This window comes from Triturus cristatus, chromosome 6 (assembly GCF_964204655.1).
Source record: "Triturus cristatus chromosome 6, aTriCri1.1, whole genome shotgun sequence".
NCBI lineage: Eukaryota > Metazoa > Chordata > Amphibia > Caudata > Salamandridae > Triturus > Triturus cristatus.
In genome coordinates this window covers 74841564-74863318 of record NC_140589.1, presented here as the reverse complement: position 1 = coordinate 74863318, position 21755 = coordinate 74841564, and the positions used below count along the sequence as shown (strand labels likewise).

The 21755-nt window shown below is 47.4% G+C and overlaps 1 protein-coding gene and 1 long non-coding RNA gene across 4 annotated transcripts in view; one reads left to right on the top strand and one right to left on the bottom strand.

The window, feature by feature from the left end:
• Positions 1–21755, bottom strand: part of MDGA1 (MAM domain containing glycosylphosphatidylinositol anchor 1) — a 1057897-nt gene that overhangs the window by 78777 nt on the left and 957365 nt on the right. The window contains exon 15 of one of the 3 annotated variants that reach the window (XM_085610246.1): positions 14278–14422. The exons of the other annotated variants lie outside the window; for them this stretch is intronic. Coding sequence (XP_085466372.1) covers positions 14400–14422 — 23 coding nt within the window. The 3' untranslated portion in view covers positions 14278–14399. Of the gene's footprint in view, positions 1–14277; positions 14423–21755 lie in introns of those variants that run through there. 3 annotated transcript variants of the gene reach the window in all.
• Positions 1–21755, top strand: part of LOC146813779 (uncharacterized) — a 303254-nt gene that overhangs the window by 110192 nt on the left and 171307 nt on the right. Inside the window, exons 2-3 of the long non-coding RNA XR_014962898.1 lie at positions 21082–21204; positions 21571–21627. This is a non-coding gene — a long non-coding RNA (uncharacterized LOC146813779). The remainder of the gene's footprint in view (positions 1–21081; positions 21205–21570; positions 21628–21755) is intronic.

The window sequence follows — 21755 nt, the reverse complement described above, 5'->3', positions numbered from 1 at the left end:
TGATGAGTTTATCAGCTTTGGACAAATGAGAGGCTGACGCTTCCCTCTCAGGATTCTAACCAAGAAGCTGAATGCAGATTTCTGCAGCAGGTGCACTAACCTTCTAAGCTTTCTTGCCAGCAGTAATGGCAATTTGAATCACAGAATAATAAAAAAGTGCCAACCTAGACATGAATCTTAACATAATATATGGCGCCACACGCACAGTGCTTCCCCATCACACACACCTCCCCCACCGCTTCCACAAAACTTGGAAAAGCTCTCATCTCAGACATTGTACACACATGAAAACTGAGCCCCACATAGCAATGGAAAGACAACACTCGATCACGCACTCACACTTGAGTAAGCCTCGATCACGCACTCACACTTGAGTAAGCGGTGCACACAGTGTCAGGAAACAGGCATCCACACAAAATACCCTGAAAGCCCCCCTCTTTCTCCTCCAGGCCTTCCCTCCTGCCTATGAATGAATGTGATATTTATAGAGCGCGCAATCACCCTAGCACCAGCTCAAACACCCACAGCGCCTATAGATCAAAGCAAGAAAGAACAAGCAAGGGGCACCAACAGAGAAAGCATAAGAAAGCGAGAAGACAGGGGTCCCCCTAAGAACCAGAAGCCACTCTTGTGTTTGCAAAGAGCACCAACAGAGGAAAGCATAGGAAAGCGAGAAGACAGGTGTCCCCCTAAGAACCAGAGGCCACTCTTGTGTTTGCAAAGAGCACCAACAGAGAAAGCATAAGAAAGCGAGAAGACAGGGGGCCCCTAAGAACCAGAGGCCACTCTTGTGTTTGCAAAGAGCACCAACAGAGAAAGCATAAGAAAGCGAGAAGACAGGGGGCCCCTAAGAACCAGAGGCCACTCTTGTGTTTGCAAAGAGCACCAACAGAGAAAGCATAAGAAAGCGAGAAGACAGGGGGCCCCTAAGAACCAGAGGCCACTCTTGTGTTTGCAAAGAGCACCAACAGAGAAAGCATAAGAAAGCGAGAAGACAGGGGGCCCCTAAGAACCAGAGGCCACTCTTGTGTTTGCAAAGAGCACCAACCGAGGAAAGCATAAGAAAGAGAGAAGACAGGGGTCCCACTAAGAACCAGAGGCCACTCTTGTGTTTGCAAAGAGCACCAACAGAGGAAAGCATAAGAAAGCGAGAAGACAGGGGTCCCCCTAAGAACCAGAAGCCACTCTTGTGTTTGCAAAGAGCACCAACAGAGGAAAGCATAAGAAAGCGAGAAGACAGGGGTCCCCCTAAGAACCAGAGGCCACTCTTGAGTTTGCAAAGAGCACCAACAGAGGAAAGCATAAGAAAGCGAGAAGACAGGGGTCCCCCTAAGAACCAGAGGCCACTCTTGTGTTTGCAAAGAGCACCAACAGAGGAAAGCATAAGAAAGCGAGAAGACAGGGGCCCCCCTAAGAACCAGAGGCCACTCTTGTGTTTGCAAAGAGCACCAACAGAGGAAAGCATAAGAAAGCGAGAAGACAGGGGTCCCCCTAAGAACCAGAGGCCACTCTTGTGTTTGCAAAGAGCACCAACAGAGGAAAGCATAAGAAAGAGAGAAGACAGGGGTCCCCCTAAGAACCAGAGGCCACTCTTGTGTTTGCAAAGAGCACCAACAGAGGAAAGCATAAGAAAGCGAGAAGACAGGGGTCCCCCTAAGAACCAGAGGCCACTCTTGAGTTTGCAAAGAGCACCAACAGAGCAAAGCATAAGAAAGCGAGAAGACAGGGGTCCCCCTAAGAACCAGAGGCCACTCTTGTGTTTGCAAAGAGCACCAACAGAGGAAAGCATAAGAAAGCGAGAAGACAGGGGTCCCCCTAAGAACCAGAGGCCACTCTAGTGTTTGCAAGGGGCACCAACAGAGAAAGCATAAGAAAGCGAGAAGACAGGGGGTCCCCTAAGAATCAGAGGCCACTCTTGTGTTTGCAAAGAGCACCAACAGAGGAAAGCATAAGAAAGCGAGAAGACAGGGGTCCCCCTAAGAACCAGAGGCCACTCTTGAGTTTGCAAAGAGCACCAACAGAGAAAGCATAAGAAAGTGAGAAGACAGGGGGCCCCTAAGAACCAGAGGCCACTCTTGTGTTTGCAAAGAGCACCAACAGAGGAAAGCATAAGAAAGCGAGAAGACAGGGGCCCCCCTAAGAACCAGAGGCCACTCTTGTGTTTGCAAAGAGCACCAACAGAGGAAAGCATAAGAAAGCGAGAAGACAGGGGTCCCCCTAAGAACCAGAGGCCACTCTTGTGTTTGCAAAGAGCACCACCAACAGAGGAAAGCATAAGAAAGCGAGAAGACAGGGGGTCCCCCTAAGAACCAGAGGCCACTCTTGTGTTTGCAAAGAGCACCAACAGAGAAAGCATAAGAAAGCGAGAAGACAGGGGTCCCCTAAGAACCAGAGGCCACTCTTGTGTTTGCAAAGAGCACCAACAGAGGAAAGCATAAGAAAGCGAGAAGACAGGGGTCCCCCTAAGAACCAGAGGCCACTCTTGTGTTTGCAAAGAGCACCAACAGAGGAAAGCATAAGAAAGCGAGAAGACAGGGGTCCCCCTAAGAACCAGAGGCCACTCTTGTGTTTGCAAAGAGCACCAACAGAGGAAAGCATAAGAAAGCGAGAAGACAGGGGTCCCCCTAAGAACCAGAGGCCACTCTTGTGTTTGCAAAGAGCACCAACAGAGGAAAGCATAAGAAAGCGTGAAGACAGGGGTCCCCCTAAGAACCAGAGGCCACTCTTGTGTTTGCAAAGAGCACCACCAACAGAGGAAAGCATAAGAAAGCGAGAAGACAGGGGGTCCCCCTAAGAACCAGAGGCCACTCTTGTGTTTGCAAAGAGCACCAACAGAGAAAGCATAAGAAAGCGAGAAGACAGGGGTCCCCTAAGAACCAGAGGCCACTCTTGTGTTTGCAAAGAGCACCAACAGAGGAAAGCATAAGAAAGCGAGAAGACAGGGGTCCCCCTAAGAACCAGAGGCCACTCTTGTGTTTGCAAAGAGCACCAACAGAGGAAAGCATAAGAAAGCGAGAAGACAGGGGTCCCCCTAAGAACCAGAGGCCACTCTTGTGTTTGCAAAGAGCACCAACAGAGGAAAGCATAAGAAAGCGAGAAGACAGGGGTCCCCCTAAGAACCAGAGGCCACTCTTGTGTTTGCAAAGAGCACCAACAGAGAAAGCATAAGAAAGCGAGATGACAGGGGGCCCCTAAGAACCAGAGGCCACTCTTGTGTTTGCAAAGAGCACCAACAGAGGAAAGCATAAGAAAGCGAGAAGACAGGGGTCCCCCTAAGAACCAGAGGCCACTCTTGTGTTTGCAAAGAGCACCAACAGAGGAAAGCATAAGAAAGCGAGAAGACAGGGGTCCCCCTAAGAACCAGAGGCCACTCTTGTGTTTGCAAAGAGCACCAACAGAGGAAAGCATAAGAAAGCGAGAAGACAGGGGTCCCCCTAAGAACCAGAGGCCACTCTTGTGTTTGCAAAGAAAGCGAGAAGACAGGGGTCCCCCTAAGAACCAGAGGCCACTCTTGTGTTTGCAAAGAGCACCAACAGAGGAAAGCATAAGAAAGCGAGAAGACAGGGGTCCCCCTAAGAACCAGAGGCCACTCTTGTGTTTGCAAAGAGCACCAACAGACGAAAGCATAAGAAAGCGAGAAGACAGGGGTCCCCCTAAGAACCAGAGGCCACTCTTGTGTTTGCAAAGAGCACCAACAGAGGAAAGCATAAGAAAGCGAGAAGACAGGGGTCCCCCTAAGAACCAGAGGCCACTCTTGTGTTTGCAAAGAGCACCAACAGAGGAAAGCATAAGAAAGCGAGAAGACAGGGGTCCCCTAAGAACCAGAGGCCACTCTTGTGTTTGCAAAGAGCACCAACAGAGGAAAGCATAAGAAAGCGAGAAGACAGGGGTCCCCCTAAGAACCAGAGGCCACTCTTGTGTTTGCAAAGAGCACCAACAGACGAAAGCATAAGAAAGCGAGAAGACAGGGGTCCCCCTAAGAACCAGAGGCCACTCTTGTGTTTGCAAAGAGCACCAACAGAGGAAAGCATAAGAAAGCGAGAAGACAGGGGTCCCCCTAAGAACCAGAGGCCACTCTTGTGTTTGCAAAGAGCACCAACAGAGGAAAGCATAAGAAAGCGAGAAGACAGGGGTCCCCTAAGAACCAGAGGCCACTCTTGTGTTTGCAAAGAGCACCAACAGAGGAAAGCATAAGAAAGCGAGAAGACAGGGGCCCCCCTAAGAACCAGAGGCCACTCTTGTGTTTGCAAAGAGCACCAACAGAGGAAAGCATGAGAAAGCGAGAAGACAGGGGTCCCCCTAAGAACCAGAGGCCACTCTTGTGTTTGCAAAGAGCACCAACAGAGGAAAGCATAAGAAAGCGAGAAGACAGGGGTCCCCCTAAGAACCAGAGGCCACTCTTGTGTTTGCAAAGAGCACCAACAGAGAAAGCATAAGAAAGCGAGAAGACAGGGGGCCCCTAAGAACCAGAGGCCACTCTTGTGTTTGCAAAGAGCACCAACAGAGGAAAGCATAAGAAAGCGAGAAGACAGGGGTCCCCCTAAGAACCAGAGGCCACTCTTGTGTTTGCAAAGAGCACCAACAGAGGAAAGCATAGGAAAGCGAGAAGACAGGTGTCCCCCTAAGAACCAGAGGCCACTCTTGGGTTTGCAAAGAGCACCAACAGAGGAAAGCATAGGAAAGCGAGAAGACAGGGGTCCCCCTAAGAACCAGAGGCCACTCTTGTGTTTGCAAAGAGCACCAACAGAGAAAGCATAAGAAAGCGAGAAGACAGGGGGCCCCTAAGAACCAGAGGCCACTCTTGTGTTTGCAAAGAGCACCAACAGAGAAAGCATAAGAAAGCGAGAAGACAGGGGGCCCCTAAGAACCAGAGGCCACTCTTGTGTTTGCAAAGAGCACCAACAGAGGAAAGCATAAGAAAGCGAGAAGACAGGGGGCCCCTAAGAACCAGAGGCCACTCTTGTGTTTGCAAGGAGCACCAACAGAGAAAGCATAAGAAAGCGAGAAGACAGGGGTCCCCCCTAAGAACCAGAGGCCACTCTTGTGTTTGCAAAGAGCACCAACAGAGAAAGCATAAGAAAGCGAGATGACAGGGGGCCCCTAAGAACCAGAGGCCACTCTTGTGTTTGCAAAGAGCACCAACAGAGGAAAGCATAAGAAAGCGAGAAGACAGGGGTCCCCCTAAGAACCAGAGGCCACTCTTGTGTTTGCAAAGAGCACCAACAGAGGAAAGCATAAGAAAGCGAGAAGACAGGGGTCCCCCTAAGAACCAGAGGCCACTCTTGTGTTTGCAAAGAGCACCAACAGAGGAAAGCATATGAAAGCGAGAAGACAGGGGTCCCCCTAAGAACCAGAGGCCACTCTTGTGTTTGCAAAGAAAGCGAGAAGACAGGGGTCCCCCTAAGAACCAGAGGCCACTCTTGTGTTTGCAAAGAGCACCAACAGAGGAAAGCATAAGAAAGCGAGAAGACAGGGGTCCCCCTAAGAACCAGAGGCCACTCTTGTGTTTGCAAAGAAAGCGAGAAGACAGGGGTCCCCCTAAGAACCAGAGGCCACTCTTGTGTTTGCAAAGAGCACCAACAGAGGAAAGCATAAGAAAGCGAGAAGACAGGGGTCCCCCTAAGAACCAGAGGCCACTCTTGTGTTTGCAAAGAGCACCAACAGACGAAAGCATAAGAAAGCGAGAAGACAGGGGTCCCCCTAAGAACCAGAGGCCACTCTTGTGTTTGCAAAGAGCACCAACAGAGGAAAGCATAAGAAAGCGAGAAGACAGGGGTCCCCCTAAGAACCAGAGGCCACTCTTGTGTTTGCAAAGAGCACCAACAGAGGAAAGCATAAGAAAGCGAGAAGACAGGGGTCCCCTAAGAACCAGAGGCCACTCTTGTGTTTGCAAAGAGCACCAACAGAGGAAAGCATAAGAAAGCGAGAAGACAGGGGTCCCCCTAAGAACCAGAGGCCACTCTTGTGTTTGCAAAGAGCACCAACAGACGAAAGCATAAGAAAGCGAGAAGACAGGGGTCCCCCTAAGAACCAGAGGCCACTCTTGTGTTTGCAAAGAGCACCAACAGAGGAAAGCATAAGAAAGCGAGAAGACAGGGGTCCCCCTAAGAACCAGAGGCCACTCTTGTGTTTGCAAAGAGCACCAACAGAGGAAAGCATAAGAAAGCGAGAAGACAGGGGTCCCCTAAGAACCAGAGGCCACTCTTGTGTTTGCAAAGAGCACCAACAGAGGAAAGCATAAGAAAGCGAGAAGACAGGGGTCCCCCTAAGAACCAGAGGCCACTCTTGTGTTTGCAAAGAGCACCAACAGAGGAAAGCATGAGAAAGCGAGAAGACAGGGGTCCCCCTAAGAACCAGAGGCCACTCTTGTGTTTGCAAAGAGCACCAACAGAGGAAAGCATAAGAAAGCGAGAAGACAGGGGTCCCCCTAAGAACCAGAGGCCACTCTTGTGTTTGCAAAGAGCACCAACAGAGAAAGCATAAGAAAGCGAGAAGACAGGGGGCCCCTAAGAACCAGAGGCCACTCTTGTGTTTGCAAAGAGCACCAACAGAGGAAAGCATAAGAAAGCGAGAAGACAGGGGTCCCCCTAAGAACCAGAGGCCACTCTTATGTTTGCAAAGAGCACCAACAGAGGAAAGCATAGGAAAGCGAGAAGACAGGTGTCCCCCTAAGAACCAGAGGCCACTCTTGGGTTTGCAAAGAGCACCAACAGAGGAAAGCATAGGAAAGCGAGAAGACAGGGGTCCCCCTAAGAACCAGAGGCCACTCTTGTGTTTGCAAAGAGCACCAACAGAGAAAGCATAAGAAAGCGAGAAGACAGGGGGCCCCTAAGAACCAGAGGCCACTCTTGTGTTTGCAAAGAGCACCAACAGAGAAAGCATAAGAAAGCGAGAAGACAGGGGGCCCCTAAGAACCAGAGGCCACTCTTGTGTTTGCAAAGACCACCAACAGAGGAAAGCATAAGAAAGCGAGAAGACAGGGGGCCCCTAAGAACCAGAGGCCACTCTTGTGTTTGCAAGGAGCACCAACAGAGCAAAGCATAAGAAAGCGAGAAGACAGGGGTCCCCCTAAGAACCAGAGGCCACTCTTGTGTTTGCAAAGAGCACCAACAGAGGAAAGCATAAGAAAGCGAGATGACAGGGGGCCCCTAAGAACCAGAGGCCACTCTTGTGTTTGCAAAGAGCACCAACAGAGGAAAGCATAAGAAAGCGAGAAGACAGGGGTCCCCCTAAGAACCAGAGCCCACTCTTGTGTTTGCAAAGAGCACCAACAGAGGAAAGCATAAGAAAGCGAGAAGACAGGGGTCCCCCTAAGAACCAGAGGCCACTCTTGTGTTTGCAAAGAGCACCAACAGAGGAAAGCATAAGAAAGCGAGAAGACAGGGGTCCCCCTAAGAACCAGAGGCCACTCTTGAGTTTGCAAAGAGCACCAACAGAGCAAAGCATAAGAAAGCGAGAAGACAGGGGTCCCCCTAAGAACCAGAGGCCACTCTTGTGTTTTCAGCTCTCCCCTCAGGAAGTGTTCCCTGGTGCTGCTTACTTTAGAAGGCATTTAAAAGAAAGTAGTGGGAAGCTCTGCACCATCCTGCCCCCCTCTCTCCCCCTCCATATGCTTGTGGTGCTGCGGCAGCAGGGTGAAGCTACATTAGGGCTTTAAGTGGGCCGGGTCTGTCCGGGTTTTAGACCCAAAAGTTATTAAAAACGGCAATTGAAACGCGTCCCTCTAGAGACCTATATTCATGTTGTGAACTTTACTGGCAAAAGTACTGGGGGCCTTATTACGATGTTTGGCGGACTTGCGTCTGCACAACACCACAGCAGGAAAGGAACCCCCTGACTATAGATGGGCAGTTCAGACTTCCCAATTTGGATGCGACCGCCCATACGGCGGTCGGATACATCAATTTTTCAACGGAAGCTTGTGGGGTGGGCGGAAAAGGCCTGCAGCACAATCTTCTATTGAAAAACCGATGTTTTCAAACATCCCTGCACCGTGTGGCAGGCACCTCACCCAGTCCCAAATGCGGAGGGCCAGGACGGAAGGGCCACTGCTAGGGGCCCCCAATGTTGCTTTCCGACAGCCTTTCCATGTTGGAAAGGGCGATATGTAATGGCTGTAAGAAACCGACATTATAATCCCAACGGCGGAGCAGCCGTCATTAAGGGATTGTGAATAAGGCTCAAAGTTTTCCATTTTTACAGATTTTTACAGATAAATACAGACAGAAGACATTTATTTTCTTGTCTGTATTTATTTTTAAATGTGGATAAAAACGGAAATTGGCTTACTTTTTGCATAATTCTAAATACTGTCTGCCATGACTGCCAGGCCAATAGCTGAATGGATTGATAGGTAAGTAGGCTAAAAAAGAAAGGAATTTTAGTAGAGAGGCTTTAACAGCAGTAGATATGAACAAGGTTGATACTGAAATTTGCATCTTTTCTTAAAAGTGCATTAACTTATCTTCTGCTGGTGTTTACAGCATTAAACTCTAGTAGGCATTCAAGCATGAGTGCATATTTACTGCTTAAATAAATATGGAAATATACTAATTTCAGCTTCATTTTTCCACAAAACCCCAAATAAATATGGATAAATACAGATAAAATTAGCAAAAAATAAATATGGATAAATACAGACAGAAATGTCAAAAAAATAAATACCATAAAACCGGAAGCCCTGATTATGAACGGTTTCTGACGGTCCGTCAGAAAACGTCAGAGTGTCCCTCGGCCTGCTGCCTCCGACCGCATGCATTGTAATGCGTCGGTCGGACTGCAGCAACAGATGGCAGCCGGACTGCAACCGAGTGATTCTAAATAATAAATGTGAAACACGGTAAGGTAATTCACATCAGTGATTGAATTCCTGTTTATGTTTCACTTAATCTTAACCATAATCTTGCATTCCCTAAAAGTATTTGCTATTTCCAGGATGATGAGTTTCTGTATTTTTTTCATGTAGCCTATTACTCTTGTATAGCACTTACTTTTGGAGCTCCAGTACTCAAGGGAAGAAAACTGAGAAGTACCGGTACTCAGTACCAGTGAGTACTGGCCCCTTTAAAGCATTGAATTTAGTCCGAACATGACAGGGCTGGTGCACTCATTCGTTTTTCTGTGGATGATAAACTGAGAAGCCCTGGTTAAGATGACCGCCTGTCTCTTGACTGCCAGGGTCAAGAGATGCTTGTCTGAGAACGTCAATTGTATTTGATGCCCTTATTGTCATGAGGACAGTGTGAGAAAGGAGACCTCTCAAAAGGGGCGGGCTTTCCCCTTGAGTGACATAATACAACGGCAGGAGCTGGGACGGATGAAGGCCATGTGTCATCTGATTAAGAATCACAGAGTACCTCAGTCACATAAAGGAACAAGCATTGGCAAATTCAATAGGTCTCACTTTGATATGGTCATTCATTCCAACACAGCCTTGCACAAATGAGCACAGACTATTTGTGAAATGGAACCTGCCTCCTTCTGTGCGTCCGATGTCTCTGCCATAGCATTTATTAGAGCTGGCTTGGTAATCTGTTGTGTGCAAGACCTATTATGGCCATGGTTCACCCAGAGGAGTATTACGCACAACACTCGCTGTTTGGTGTATCATTTCATGGTGATGGTTGTATCAGAATGTATGAGGAAGTATTTTACATCTCAAAAGTACACTGGATCATCCCACATTAAAGGCGTGATTTAGAGCCTGGCAGGCAGGGTATTCCATTTCATTTATGATAAATTAGAGATGAATAGAAAAATTAAAATAATGATCAGCACACACAGTCAATAAAGCCTTCGGTGTTGAGCTAGTTATATGTTTTAAAAAATACATAAACTTTAGAAGTTTGTTTTTCACAAAAAAATTGCTTGGTGGACAGCTGTCAAAACCAAGAATGGGTGTCCAACAAACTTTTATTGTGAGCATTGGCAGTTCCTCTGAAGGTACAGTGAGCATCGCTGGGCTGGCGGTGACCTCGAAATATGGCTGCCCTCTGTCCATCAAGGTGGCCTATCTAATGTCCTCACCCACCTTGACCCAGTAACTACTGTCAAATCTTGCATTCTTTATCATAGAGATACACTGAGTACAGAAAACAATCCTTTTTTATTGCATTTTGTTTTTTTCACTGCTGAAGGCTTTTAAAAAATGTTTAATCAGGACTCAAAATGCAAGCCAGAGCTATTGGCTTTGTCACTGTTTGTCCCTCGAGTGTGTAATACTGCCTTGGCACCAACTCTGCAGGCCTAGGGAATACACAATAGCAGCACCACAAGCCTGGGGATTCACAAAAAGGGCGCAGACATAGGAGGCGCACAGGAACAGGTAACTGGCAAACATGTGACCAAATATTCTGTGGGCTCTTGTGCATGTGCCAATATATGAAACCTGGCCTGGCAGTTTGGACTGGAATGTTCCCATTGGGCACAGGGTCAAGACTGATTTATTTACATATGGCTGGGTCCAAACTGAAACGGCTGGTGAATCAAACAAATGATGGATTTAGGCCCAGATCTCTGCACAGGGGTGAATGTTTGACTTTGTTTAGCATTTCTCCCATCAATTCTTTCTGTTGCTGTAGTTGCCGTGAGTGGGAACGGTATGCCCAAATGTGGGTCCCCTGCTCTCCATGCCACTGGAGTCTAGCTAGCCTGGCTGAAGAGGGAGGATACCCAGAAACAGGTCCTAGGATGCTTGTTTGTGGTCAAGGGAGGACCTGGCCTGGCAGTTCAGGATGGACTGTACCCATGTGAAACAGGGTCAAGACTGATTTGCATATGGCTGGGTTCAAACTGGAATGGTGCGGGGAGCAAAACAAATGATGGATTTAGGCCCAGATCTCTGTACTGGGGTGAATGACATTTTTCAAATGCAGCTCTGTGCTGGCAACACACAGATCACCCCCTCCTCCTCCCCCCCCCCCCAGCCCCCCCGTCATGGCAGATGCAGAAATGAGGTCAGTAATGCCACTTTTTACACTGATGTGTGTGTTATTCTCTTGCGTGCTGCTATCATCTTTAAAAACAGTCCTTTACATCACATTAACAAGTACCTCAAGCCAAAGGACATATGGAAAGGGCTGATTTGAAACCCGTGTTTTTTTCTTTCTCCACTATACTTTTTTATTGTATGAAATTTTGACCTGCTTCACTCTCAAACATGCTGAGCACGTCAGTGGGACGAGCCACAAACAGGGCCGAGCACGTCCGTGGTTGTTGAACCCCTTTGAGCAGCGATGCTGCATTTGAATTGTAAAGGTATTGCAGATATTGCTTGGTGTGCATACAGCTGAGGAGCGACATTGTGCACGCCCCCGGCTCTGCATAGGCTGGGACTGTGGGTGGAAACCCTGGGATTGTGTTCCCAAGGTTGTGTCTTGTGCAGGATGTGCGGGGGTGTAGCTTCCTCCGTTGAGCTGTGAGTGCCTCTCCCCCGGAGGGTCCTCTCACAGCCTGCTGGAGGCCTCTGTTCACATGAATCATCCACCGCAGGGCAGGATCGTGCCCGCCAGTGTCTTTATTGTTGTGATTTCTCTATAAATCCCACTGAGGGGCAGATCACCTCTCAGACATCCTGACAGCACGAGCAGCAGGAAGAGCTGTTAGAAAACAAACAGGCCATGATGACAAACCACACAGGCTCTCGAGCACCGGCACAAGACGTGCACGCAGGCGCCCAGAAGCAGGAACTAAAAACACGCACGCGGGCATCCATGCACCAGCGTGCGTCCATGCACCAGCGGGCGTCCATGCACCAGCGGGCATCCAGGCACCAGCGGGCGTCCATGCACCAGCGGGCATCCATGCACCAGCGGGCATCCATGCACCAGCTCACTGGATGCTCACAGGCGTCCATATACCAGCGTACAACATTCACACAAACATCCATGTACCAGCGTACAACATGCACACAGGCATCCATGTACCAGCGTACAACATGCACACAGGCATCCATGTACCAGCGTACAACATGGACACATGCGTCCATGTACCAGCGTACAACACGGACACAGGTGTCCATGTACCAGCTTACAACACGCACGCAAGCGTCCATGTACCAGCTTACAACATGCACGCAGGCGTCCATGTACAAGCTTACAACATGCACGCAGGCATCCATGTACCAGCTTACAACACGTACAGAGGCGTCCATGCACCAGCTTACAACACGCACGCAGGCGTCCATGTACCAGCTTACAACACGCACGCAGGCATCCATGTACCAGCTTACAACATTCACGCAGGCGTCCATGTACAAGCTTACAACATGCACGCAGGCGTCCATGTACCAGCTTACAACACGGACAGAGGCGTCCATGCACCAGTTTACAACACGCACACGGGCATCCATTCACCAGCGGGCATCCATGCACCAAATCACTAGATGCACACAGGCGTCCATGTACCAGCGTACAACATTCACACAGGCATCCATGTACCAGCGTACAACATGCACACAGGCGTCCATGTACCAGCGTACAACATGGACACAGGCGTCCATGTACCAGCTTACAACACGCACGCTGGCGTCCATGTACCAGCTTACAACATGCACGCAGGCGTCCATGTACAAGCTTACAACATGCACGCAGGCGTCCATGTACCAGCTTACAACACGGACAGAGGCGTCCATGCACCAGCTTACAACACGCACGCAGGCGTCCATGTACCAGCTTACAACACGCACGCAGGCGTCAATGTACCAGCTTACAACATTCACGCAGGCGTCCATGTACCAGCTTACAACATGCACGCAGGCGTCTATGTACAAGCTTACAACATGCACGCAGGCGTCCATGTACCAGCTTACAACACGGACAGAGGCGTCCATGCACCAGCTTACAACACACACGCAGGCGTCCATGTACCAGCTTACAACACACACACATGCGTCCATGTACCAGCTTACAACCTGCACACAGGCGTCCATGTACCAGGTTACAATATGTACACAGGCGTCCATGTACCAGCTTTCAACACACACGCAGGCGTCCATGTACAAGCTTACAACATGCACGCAGGCGTCCATGTACCAGTTTACAACACGGACAGAGGCATCCATGCACCAGCTTACAACACGCACACAGGCCTCCATGCACCAGCTTACAGCATGCAGACAGGCGTCCATGCACCAGCTTACAACACGCATACAGGCATCCATGCACCAGCTTACAGCATGAACACAGGCGTCCATGTACCAGCTTACAACACGCAGACAGGCATCCATGCACAAGCTCACAACATGGAGACTGGCATCCATGCACCAGCTCACAACATGCGGACAGGTGTCCATGCACCAGCTTCCAACACGCACAAAGGCATCCTTGTACCAGATTACAACATGCGGACAGGCGTCCATGCACCAGCTCACAACATGCAAACGGGCATCCGTGCACCAGCTCATGACAAGTAACCAAGCCAACGAGCGGATGCTCCCAACAGGCATTCAGCCCCCAACTCACGCACAGACCACACAGGAGCATGAACTACAAACATGCTCTCAGTTGTCTAAGCACCAGCTCATAACAAACACCAAAGTCATCCCGCGAAGGCTCCCAGCAGGCATACACAAAATACATGCATCAGTCCCCAACTCACACACAGACCATCCAGGAGCATGAACTACACCCAAGTCAACGTGTGTCAACTTACAACATGGCCACAGGTATGCATGCACAAACTCAAATCACGCACCCAAGTCAACAAGCGACAACTTACAACATGGCAACAGGTATGCATGTACCAGCTCACAATATGCACCCAAGTCAACGAGCGTCAACTGATTACATGGCCACAAGTATGCATGCACCAGCTCAAAACACGCACCCAAGTAAAAAAAAAAAGCGTCAACTTACAACATGGCAACAGATATACATGCAACAGCTCACAATAAGCACACAAATCAATGACTGTCAACATATAACATGGCCACAAGTATGCATGCACCCAAGTCAGCATGCATCAACCGACAACATGGCAACCGGTATACATGTACAAACGAGAATGATAGCTTGCACACCGTCTTATACTTGTGACTGTTCTGGCTGCTCGTAGCAATATTGCAGCGTGCTGACTGATTACGTGCTCTGTCCCAAATATCACGCGAGCATAATTCACTGTATATATGGCACGTCCTCACGCGCCAATCAGACGCACAGCCTTGTAGCAAAGTCTTTGTTTTAACAATAAACCAATGTTCATCCAGTAATCTGAATTAAATCATATCTTTATTTATATTTTCAGCTTCATCCATATTTTATCCAATCACTTAAAAGGCAGCATTATTCCACATTTTTTCAAATGCCACTGGGATGCCCATTCAGGCCTTATCAGTGGCACGTAGGGATTAACAATTCATCGTGGTTGGCCTCATATATTATCACCCAATGCATTTCGGTCTCTTAAAGCCCTTCGTCAGGGGTCACTAAAATGAAAGGAATCAAACATTATACTCAGTTACCATAAAACTGGACTCATCAAAATAACATTTCAAAAATGTACTGTTGGATGAATCCCTGTGTTTTACCCAAACTAATTCTGACATAAGTTAATTCTCATATTTCCCCCCATTTACATAAACTATCATACACAAAATACGATTATTTTAATTAAAATCGATGTGTGTTTAATTAATCCTAACCCCGTAACCAACAACATAAACTCTATAAAGCTGTACCTTTCATGCCCTGACCAGAAACATAATCAACCCCTCCACGCACCCTGTAACCAACATTGGCAAGGATCATATCAGCCACCAGGTCAAACACCCCCACCAGACGTATCCCCAATTCCACAGCCCTTCAGTGCCATGCTCATCTTGAACATGCTTAATCACGGAGTGGAGGAATGCCATAGAGGGAGCGCCGAAACACTTCGAATACACAGCTGCAAACACCTTGACCCAGGTGTTACAATCAGCTAACTCAGGAATTTTGGGGCTGATTCACAGAACTAACTTAAGACAAAATCCTAAACTTACTACTTTTGGTATTCACAGAAGTTAGGATTTTGTCTTAAGTTTGTCTTAAGACAAACTTAAGACAGACTTAAGACAGTCTTAAGACAGACTTAAGACAGACTTAAGACAGACTTAAGACAGTCTTAAAGCAGACTTAAGACAAACTTAAGACAAAATCCTAACTTAAGTCTGTCTTAAATCTGTCTTAAGTCTGTCTTAAGTCTGTCTTAAGTTTGTCTTAAGTCTGCCTTAAGACTGTCTTAATTCTGTCTTAAGACAGTCTTAAGTCTGTCTTAAGTTTGTCTTAAGACAAACTTAAGACAAAATCCTAACTTCTGTGAACACCAAAAGTAGTAAGTTTAGGATTTTGTTTTAAGTTAGGTCTGTGAATCGGGCCCCAAGTCTTTAGGCAAACTGATAGTCAAAATTCAGTGTTTTTCTACAGGAGAGGTGTTAGGAAAAACAGCTCCAAGCTGTCCAATTTTCTCGGCAAGGCAATAAGGTAATTCATCCTTATTTGTCGGACGCTTGCCCATTATCGAATTAACCATAACGGGACTGATAGTCATCCCACCAGCCCCTGTAGGTTGCGCAACAACTCCAGGTGGAGCCACCTGGAAAGCACGAGACACAAACTGAATAACAGCTCTATGTACTTGAATCAGAGAAGTATGCAACACGCGTAGCTCTGGCAGCGTAGCTGTCATTAACCCACGCAGGTGAGATGCATACCCAGCCAACACCGGCCATGTGGCCCCTTCAATTGATAAGGGACCTAAGGGGGCCGGCGTGAAAGTGTGAGGAAGGGCGCCATTAAACCAAATTCGGTGTTGCCAAGCTGTTAACGGAACCTTAAGGGTCCGATAGGGTTGATACGCAATCGGAACAGCCACGGCGTTGTATTCATGAAACAGATCGTCGTCTCCGTTCACCGCCGGAAAGGTGACCCAAGAGTAAAAGACCACGAACGGGTGCGCAGGATCTGCTTCCAGTACAAAAATCAGATCCACGCCGGCATCAGGGACACCATATCAAGTAATCCCTGAGCGGAGCGCGAATGTGAACAGCAATATTATGAACCATCAGAAAAGAAAATAGTATAACCTAAAAGTTGGCAGCACACCAAGGGTTAATTAGAGAGAGAGAAACCTTTTATTTAAACTTCAAGCTTGAAAGAACCTATAAAAACGTCAATATAGGAGGTTGCACCGTCACAGCCGCCAGCGGAGGCAGAAGTGAGGGTATTGTGGGCAAGCACTGCTCAAGCGTCTCGCAGATAAGAACCAAATCGAACGTTGGTGGCGCCATGTTGTGGGGATTCTGCACATATACAGGACTATGCACAGGAAAACAAGACCTCAGTGAATAGGGGTGCACCATCCTACTACATTAGTACCCAAAATCCCAAACCGACTAGCTATAGTGTCTCATTGTTCTCCGTCTACAGCGAAGCTACCAATGATTAGACAACGCAGAACACGTCACTCTCTCTTGGGAATCGCGGGCGCCAGACACTCTTTCACTCACTCACTCGTACTTGTCCACTATGAGAGTAATCTGAGACGCGGTATAGTTTAAAATGTTTATTTCAACTAACGCTCTCTATGGTGCAGCACACGAGCCAATACTAGCAGCAAAATGCATAAACACAATATAGTCAGCATTGTTACAATACCATAGAATACAAACGGGGATATCATTTTCTAAAAATCAGTGTAAAAGGACTGAACGACCTAACCAGATAGTTTATTATAAAAAAGAAGACCTCTGGGCTTTGTCAGCAGACCCCCATACCTCAAGGCTTAGATGCAATGTTCACATCTCAGGACAAGCACAGCTCTTCTCTTCGGAAAGGTGTCTCTCCAAGTGCCTCAATACTTGTTGCGCTTTTGCGCTTGCAATATTAAAGCACATGATTTCCAATAGTGCAGCTGTGTGTAGCATGTTATGTCTAGGTGCGAGGGACTGACCAGAACGGAATAACAAGGGGCATTGCTGCTTAACCTTGAACATCGTGTGCAGACTAAACCTCCGAGCACAGCAGAGAATATGCAAGCTAGACAGTTCTCTTGTGAAAGGGGCACAAACAGGGTCTTCCGAAATATATGCATGCAGTGGCGTGCGCAAAAGCAGCCTCATGGCAGCGAAGCTCATGCTAACTTAGCAAATGTCGACAATGGACCTATAAGTCATACTACACTTGCTCCTTCCCCTTGATTTTGCCATCAGACACGTTACACGTGGAAACCCTCTATTTCAAACTGCTGTGGAGGTGTGGCTCACCCACAAAACTCAACATCGGTTCAAACCCTGAACCTCAAAGAAATATGTGCCTCGCGCCTCTGCTAAACAACCCACCCCACTAACATTGTATACACAATATCAATCTGAGCAAAACATCTAAATACCCTCTTCCTTCCATTCTCAAACCCTCCAAAGGTCGGAGTGAAAACAAAGTGAAATAAACATGTTTCACCTGGACTCACAAATGCAATGATTTATCCGTTCAGGTAAAAAATGTTCAATACGTGACATATATAGTGAATAGGTATACATGTACCAGCTCACAACATGCACCCAAGTCAATGAGCATCAACTTACAACATGGCCAAAGGTATACATGTACCAGCTCACAACATGCACCCAAGTCAACGAGCATCAACTTACAACATGGCCAAAGGTATACATGTACCAGCTCACAACATGCACCCAAGTCAACGAGCATCAACTTACAACATGGCCAAAGTTATACACGTACTATCTCACAACGCACACCCAGGTCAACGAGCATCAACTTACAACATGGCAACAGGCATGCATGCACCAACTCAAAACATTCATCCAAGTCGAGCGTCAACTTACAACATGGCCACATGTATGCATGTACCAGCTCACAACATGCACACAAGTTAACGAGCATCACCTTACAACATGACCACAGGCATACATGCAACAGATCACAATATGCACCAAAGTATAACACTACACAAAAGGCATTCATGCATTAATATCACAAAATGCATTAAAGTTAATATATGCATTAGCCCACAGCATGCACACAGGCAGTCCAGGAGCATAAACTCACAATACGCATGCAGACACAGCATGCACTAGCTCACAACATGCACACAAGTAAACATGCACCATCTCTCAAAATGTCCAAGTCCCAAGAAAAAGGGAACTGTGCCTAGTGAGCCCACAAAGTACAAAAAATCAAAAAATCTCTTACCCGCAATCGCTGGGTATGAGACCTCACCTCTACCTGGCAACCGCTCAATTCAGAGCGGTGCTCCCTTCCTGAGCGGTTGCCAGGTAGAGGTGAGGTCTCATACCCAGCGATTGCGGGTAAGAGATTTTTTGATTTTGTGTACTTTGTGGGCTCACTATGCACAGTTCCCTTTTTCTTTTTATACATAACAATCAATACGGAGTTGATACTCATTGTGTGTTCTTTCATCTTTAGGTATGGTGAAATCCACTCACTGAAAAGACCAGAGATTGGTTTCTTGTTCAAATATCCTTTTATGTTATAATTAATTAGTTGTTCTTTTCTCGCGTTTTCTGAGAGCAGCAGCATTGGTTGTCTAGGTCCTGATGAAAGCCTGATCCATCTATGGATCACCACGGCTTAAACATGTCGACCATTTGTCATCACATCCTAGTGGTTTAAATCTATACCGTTAGTGCACTGCTATTTTAATCCTGACATCTGGCATATCTAGATGAAAATTGTTGTTTGTTGCCTTATAGTCAGTTTTAACAATCACCCACATCACACTTTGTAGTTTATTTTTTGCGCTGCGTTCTCACTCACACGTCAGACTCGTCATAGGTGGGTTTAGGATACCCAACTTACTCCATCAAAACATCCCTGAGCTCCTCCTTCACAGTAAGGGGGTTGTAGCCCTCAAAGGAACTAGGTGTTTCCTTTGGGAGGAGAGTCCCTATGATGAAGCATGTCACCTATGGTGAGTGAGGGATTACGTCCTTAAAGGGATCTGCCCTTAGATGACCCCATGAGCACTCCTCTATTGTTGTTTACAGATACATCCCTATTTAGGGAGTATTTTAGTCTCACATTTACTAGTGATATGTGACTAGACCCTAGGATTTCTTGGTAGAAAACACTATGCAGGACGTCATCATCAGGCGGGAAAGACATGGGAAGCCCACTGGCTAGGAGTCAGCACATCCCCCGTGGGCACATCCTGGTCATGAAAGTGGCACCCCCTGGCATCCAAACCTCTCATCAGATCGTCACGGGAGAGAGGACTGAAGAAGTACTGACCTGCTGTTCCTTGGAACCAGCAAAGAGGGGCTGCTCCAAAGATTGGCCTGCACCTTGGGATATTGGGATAGTAAAGGAAGGACTGTGCCTGTGGTTCCCTTGTAGAGGAAAAGTAATCCCTGAGCCCCAGAGAGCAGAGGTGAACTCCAGGAGTCAGTCGTCTGACTTCCTATTATAGCTCCAGGGCCACTAAAGCTGAAGACGCCTGCCTTGGTGAGTTGGTAGCCATAATCACGTTATCACCATGGGCACTAACCTCAGTTAAAGGGAACCGCTAGTTTCACTGTATCCGGAGACCAAAAGACCACTGGCAACTGTTTTTTGGCTGGACTTCAACCAAATTCATGTGACATCGACCTCTGTGGACAAAGTCGCCCCACCGTGTTCATGGACAGAGGTTTGGCCCCAGGACGACCCTTTTCACTGGATCAGCATCCATAGCAACCTTCAGCATCCTGTATCTCTTGCATCAGGACCACTCCATTGATGTCTATGGTGGTTCACCCTTAGAGCCTGGAACTGGACTGGAGACTGCTTTGACTGCAAGGTAACTGTAAAAGCTTCATTAGCCTCTGGCAGCTGTTCCCTGCCGAGTTGGTCACCCAAAGAAAGCAGGAGTAACCAAACACAATATATAAAAGTTAGGAAACGTTTTCCAAGTAACTGCTAACTGCTGTAGTTGCCAATGCTTGTTTACGATTTGAGTAAATAGTAGTGATTTATTATTTGTTTAATAATTTATATCTCAGAAACCTTCTGGTGGATTTTGTTTGTTTTGGTGTGTACAAATTCATAAAAATAGGAGCTATTTTTATTAATTGATGTTGGATTTTCTTTGTGTTGTGTTTGTTTCTTATTTAACTTTTTTGGTGCTTCTAAATGCTTCACGCTACTTCCACTGAACAGCCGACTACTCGAAGCAACAGCTACCCAGGGTTGAGCTTATTGTTTGCAAACGATCCTGACTGGACCTAGGACGAGCTTGTGTGTTTACACACAATCACACCATGTGATAAACCACTGTCTTCACACTGTGTGTTTCAGAGATACCACTGTTTTAACATCCGGGGTACTCATGCTGTGCACGGGCCACCAAAGCTTAGGCAACAGACTTATCGCGGGCATCAAACTAATGAAGGCTCGATTGTTAACCACAGTTGTGCCTGATTGAGTGAGTCTCTGTAGAACCCACCCTGGGGCAAAGCAGAACCACCCTACGGCACGTGCTGGATACAGGCAGCCATGGAAGAGGCTCTATACAATCACTTAACAGCAGCAGGCACGTGGCTGTGCCATCTACCGTGGCAGGCATGAGGAGTACAGGGTCATATGATCTGAGTTCACCTTGGAGTGAACCAGCAGGCCACGCAGGAGGAACACAGCCACAGCGAGTGCTCTTCCGGGGCTACACAGGCGGGATAAAGGGTCTGCCTAGAGGACAGCGCTGGCTACAGTCAGCCCTGGCAAAAGCAAACCACGTGAGTGACCCACATCCAAGGAATCCTGAGTCTCTTCAGGAATGGTGATGAGTCTATTACAGGTATCTACAGGAGAAACACCCACAGGGCATGCACTTTTGAGTCCACACAGGATCATGGTGTCTGCTGTTCAAAGCCCTTCTGCCAGTCCTGAAAGAAATCACAGAACATGTCCTAAAAGGTATCTGGGGATTTACTATTCAGAGGAGCCGGGGAATGGTTGAATAACAAGTTTCGACCTGTAATGAGAAGGGGACTCTACTCTGTTGGGATTATGGAAAGGTCTGCCCTCGTCCTCTGTAGGCCTCAGAGCATCAATCAAAATGTCGATTTTACATCTGATCTTCTTTCTCTTCCAGTCAATCTCCCGCAAGCCAGAGGCTCCTTTGTCGTAAAACTAGAGCGGGCTGCGTCATCCTCTGCATGGGATCAGCATCGCCATCGTGTTAAATTGAAGGTTCTTCAAATGACCAGAAATAAGGGTAAATTACGACATTTTTAAATTTTAATTTACCATGTTTTTCTAGAGCAATACGTCACCAAGGGATATTATGGCGCTTTGCAATGAAACAACAGTTACATATTACTGGAGCATTGTACGTGTACAAGTCACATCGAAATTATGGGTTCATTGAATGTTAAAAAGAGAGGGGCGGGGAGAGGAAGGGCGCGAATATTAGTGGTGAGGAACAGGGGTATCACTGGACGACTCTGCAGAGAGCTGGGGGTTGATTGGAGCATTGGTTGTGAGATTAGAGCATTATATGGGATTATATGGCGTCTTTTATGATACAATGTCAGATCCCCAATTTTGATGACTCAATTGTATTTTTCAACTTTTGTTACAGAATCTTGACGTGGATGACTTCTGCTGGTGCATAGAAATCTCTAGATCTACCAAGAAAGTAAGGCACAGGTCACTGAATTACATTTGAATTATGTGTCATTTTTTACTAAATACAAAATCCCCGTGGTTAATGCTGCGACACCTTGGCAGTACTGCCCACATCTTTCTCCCGGTTTGACTAGCAGC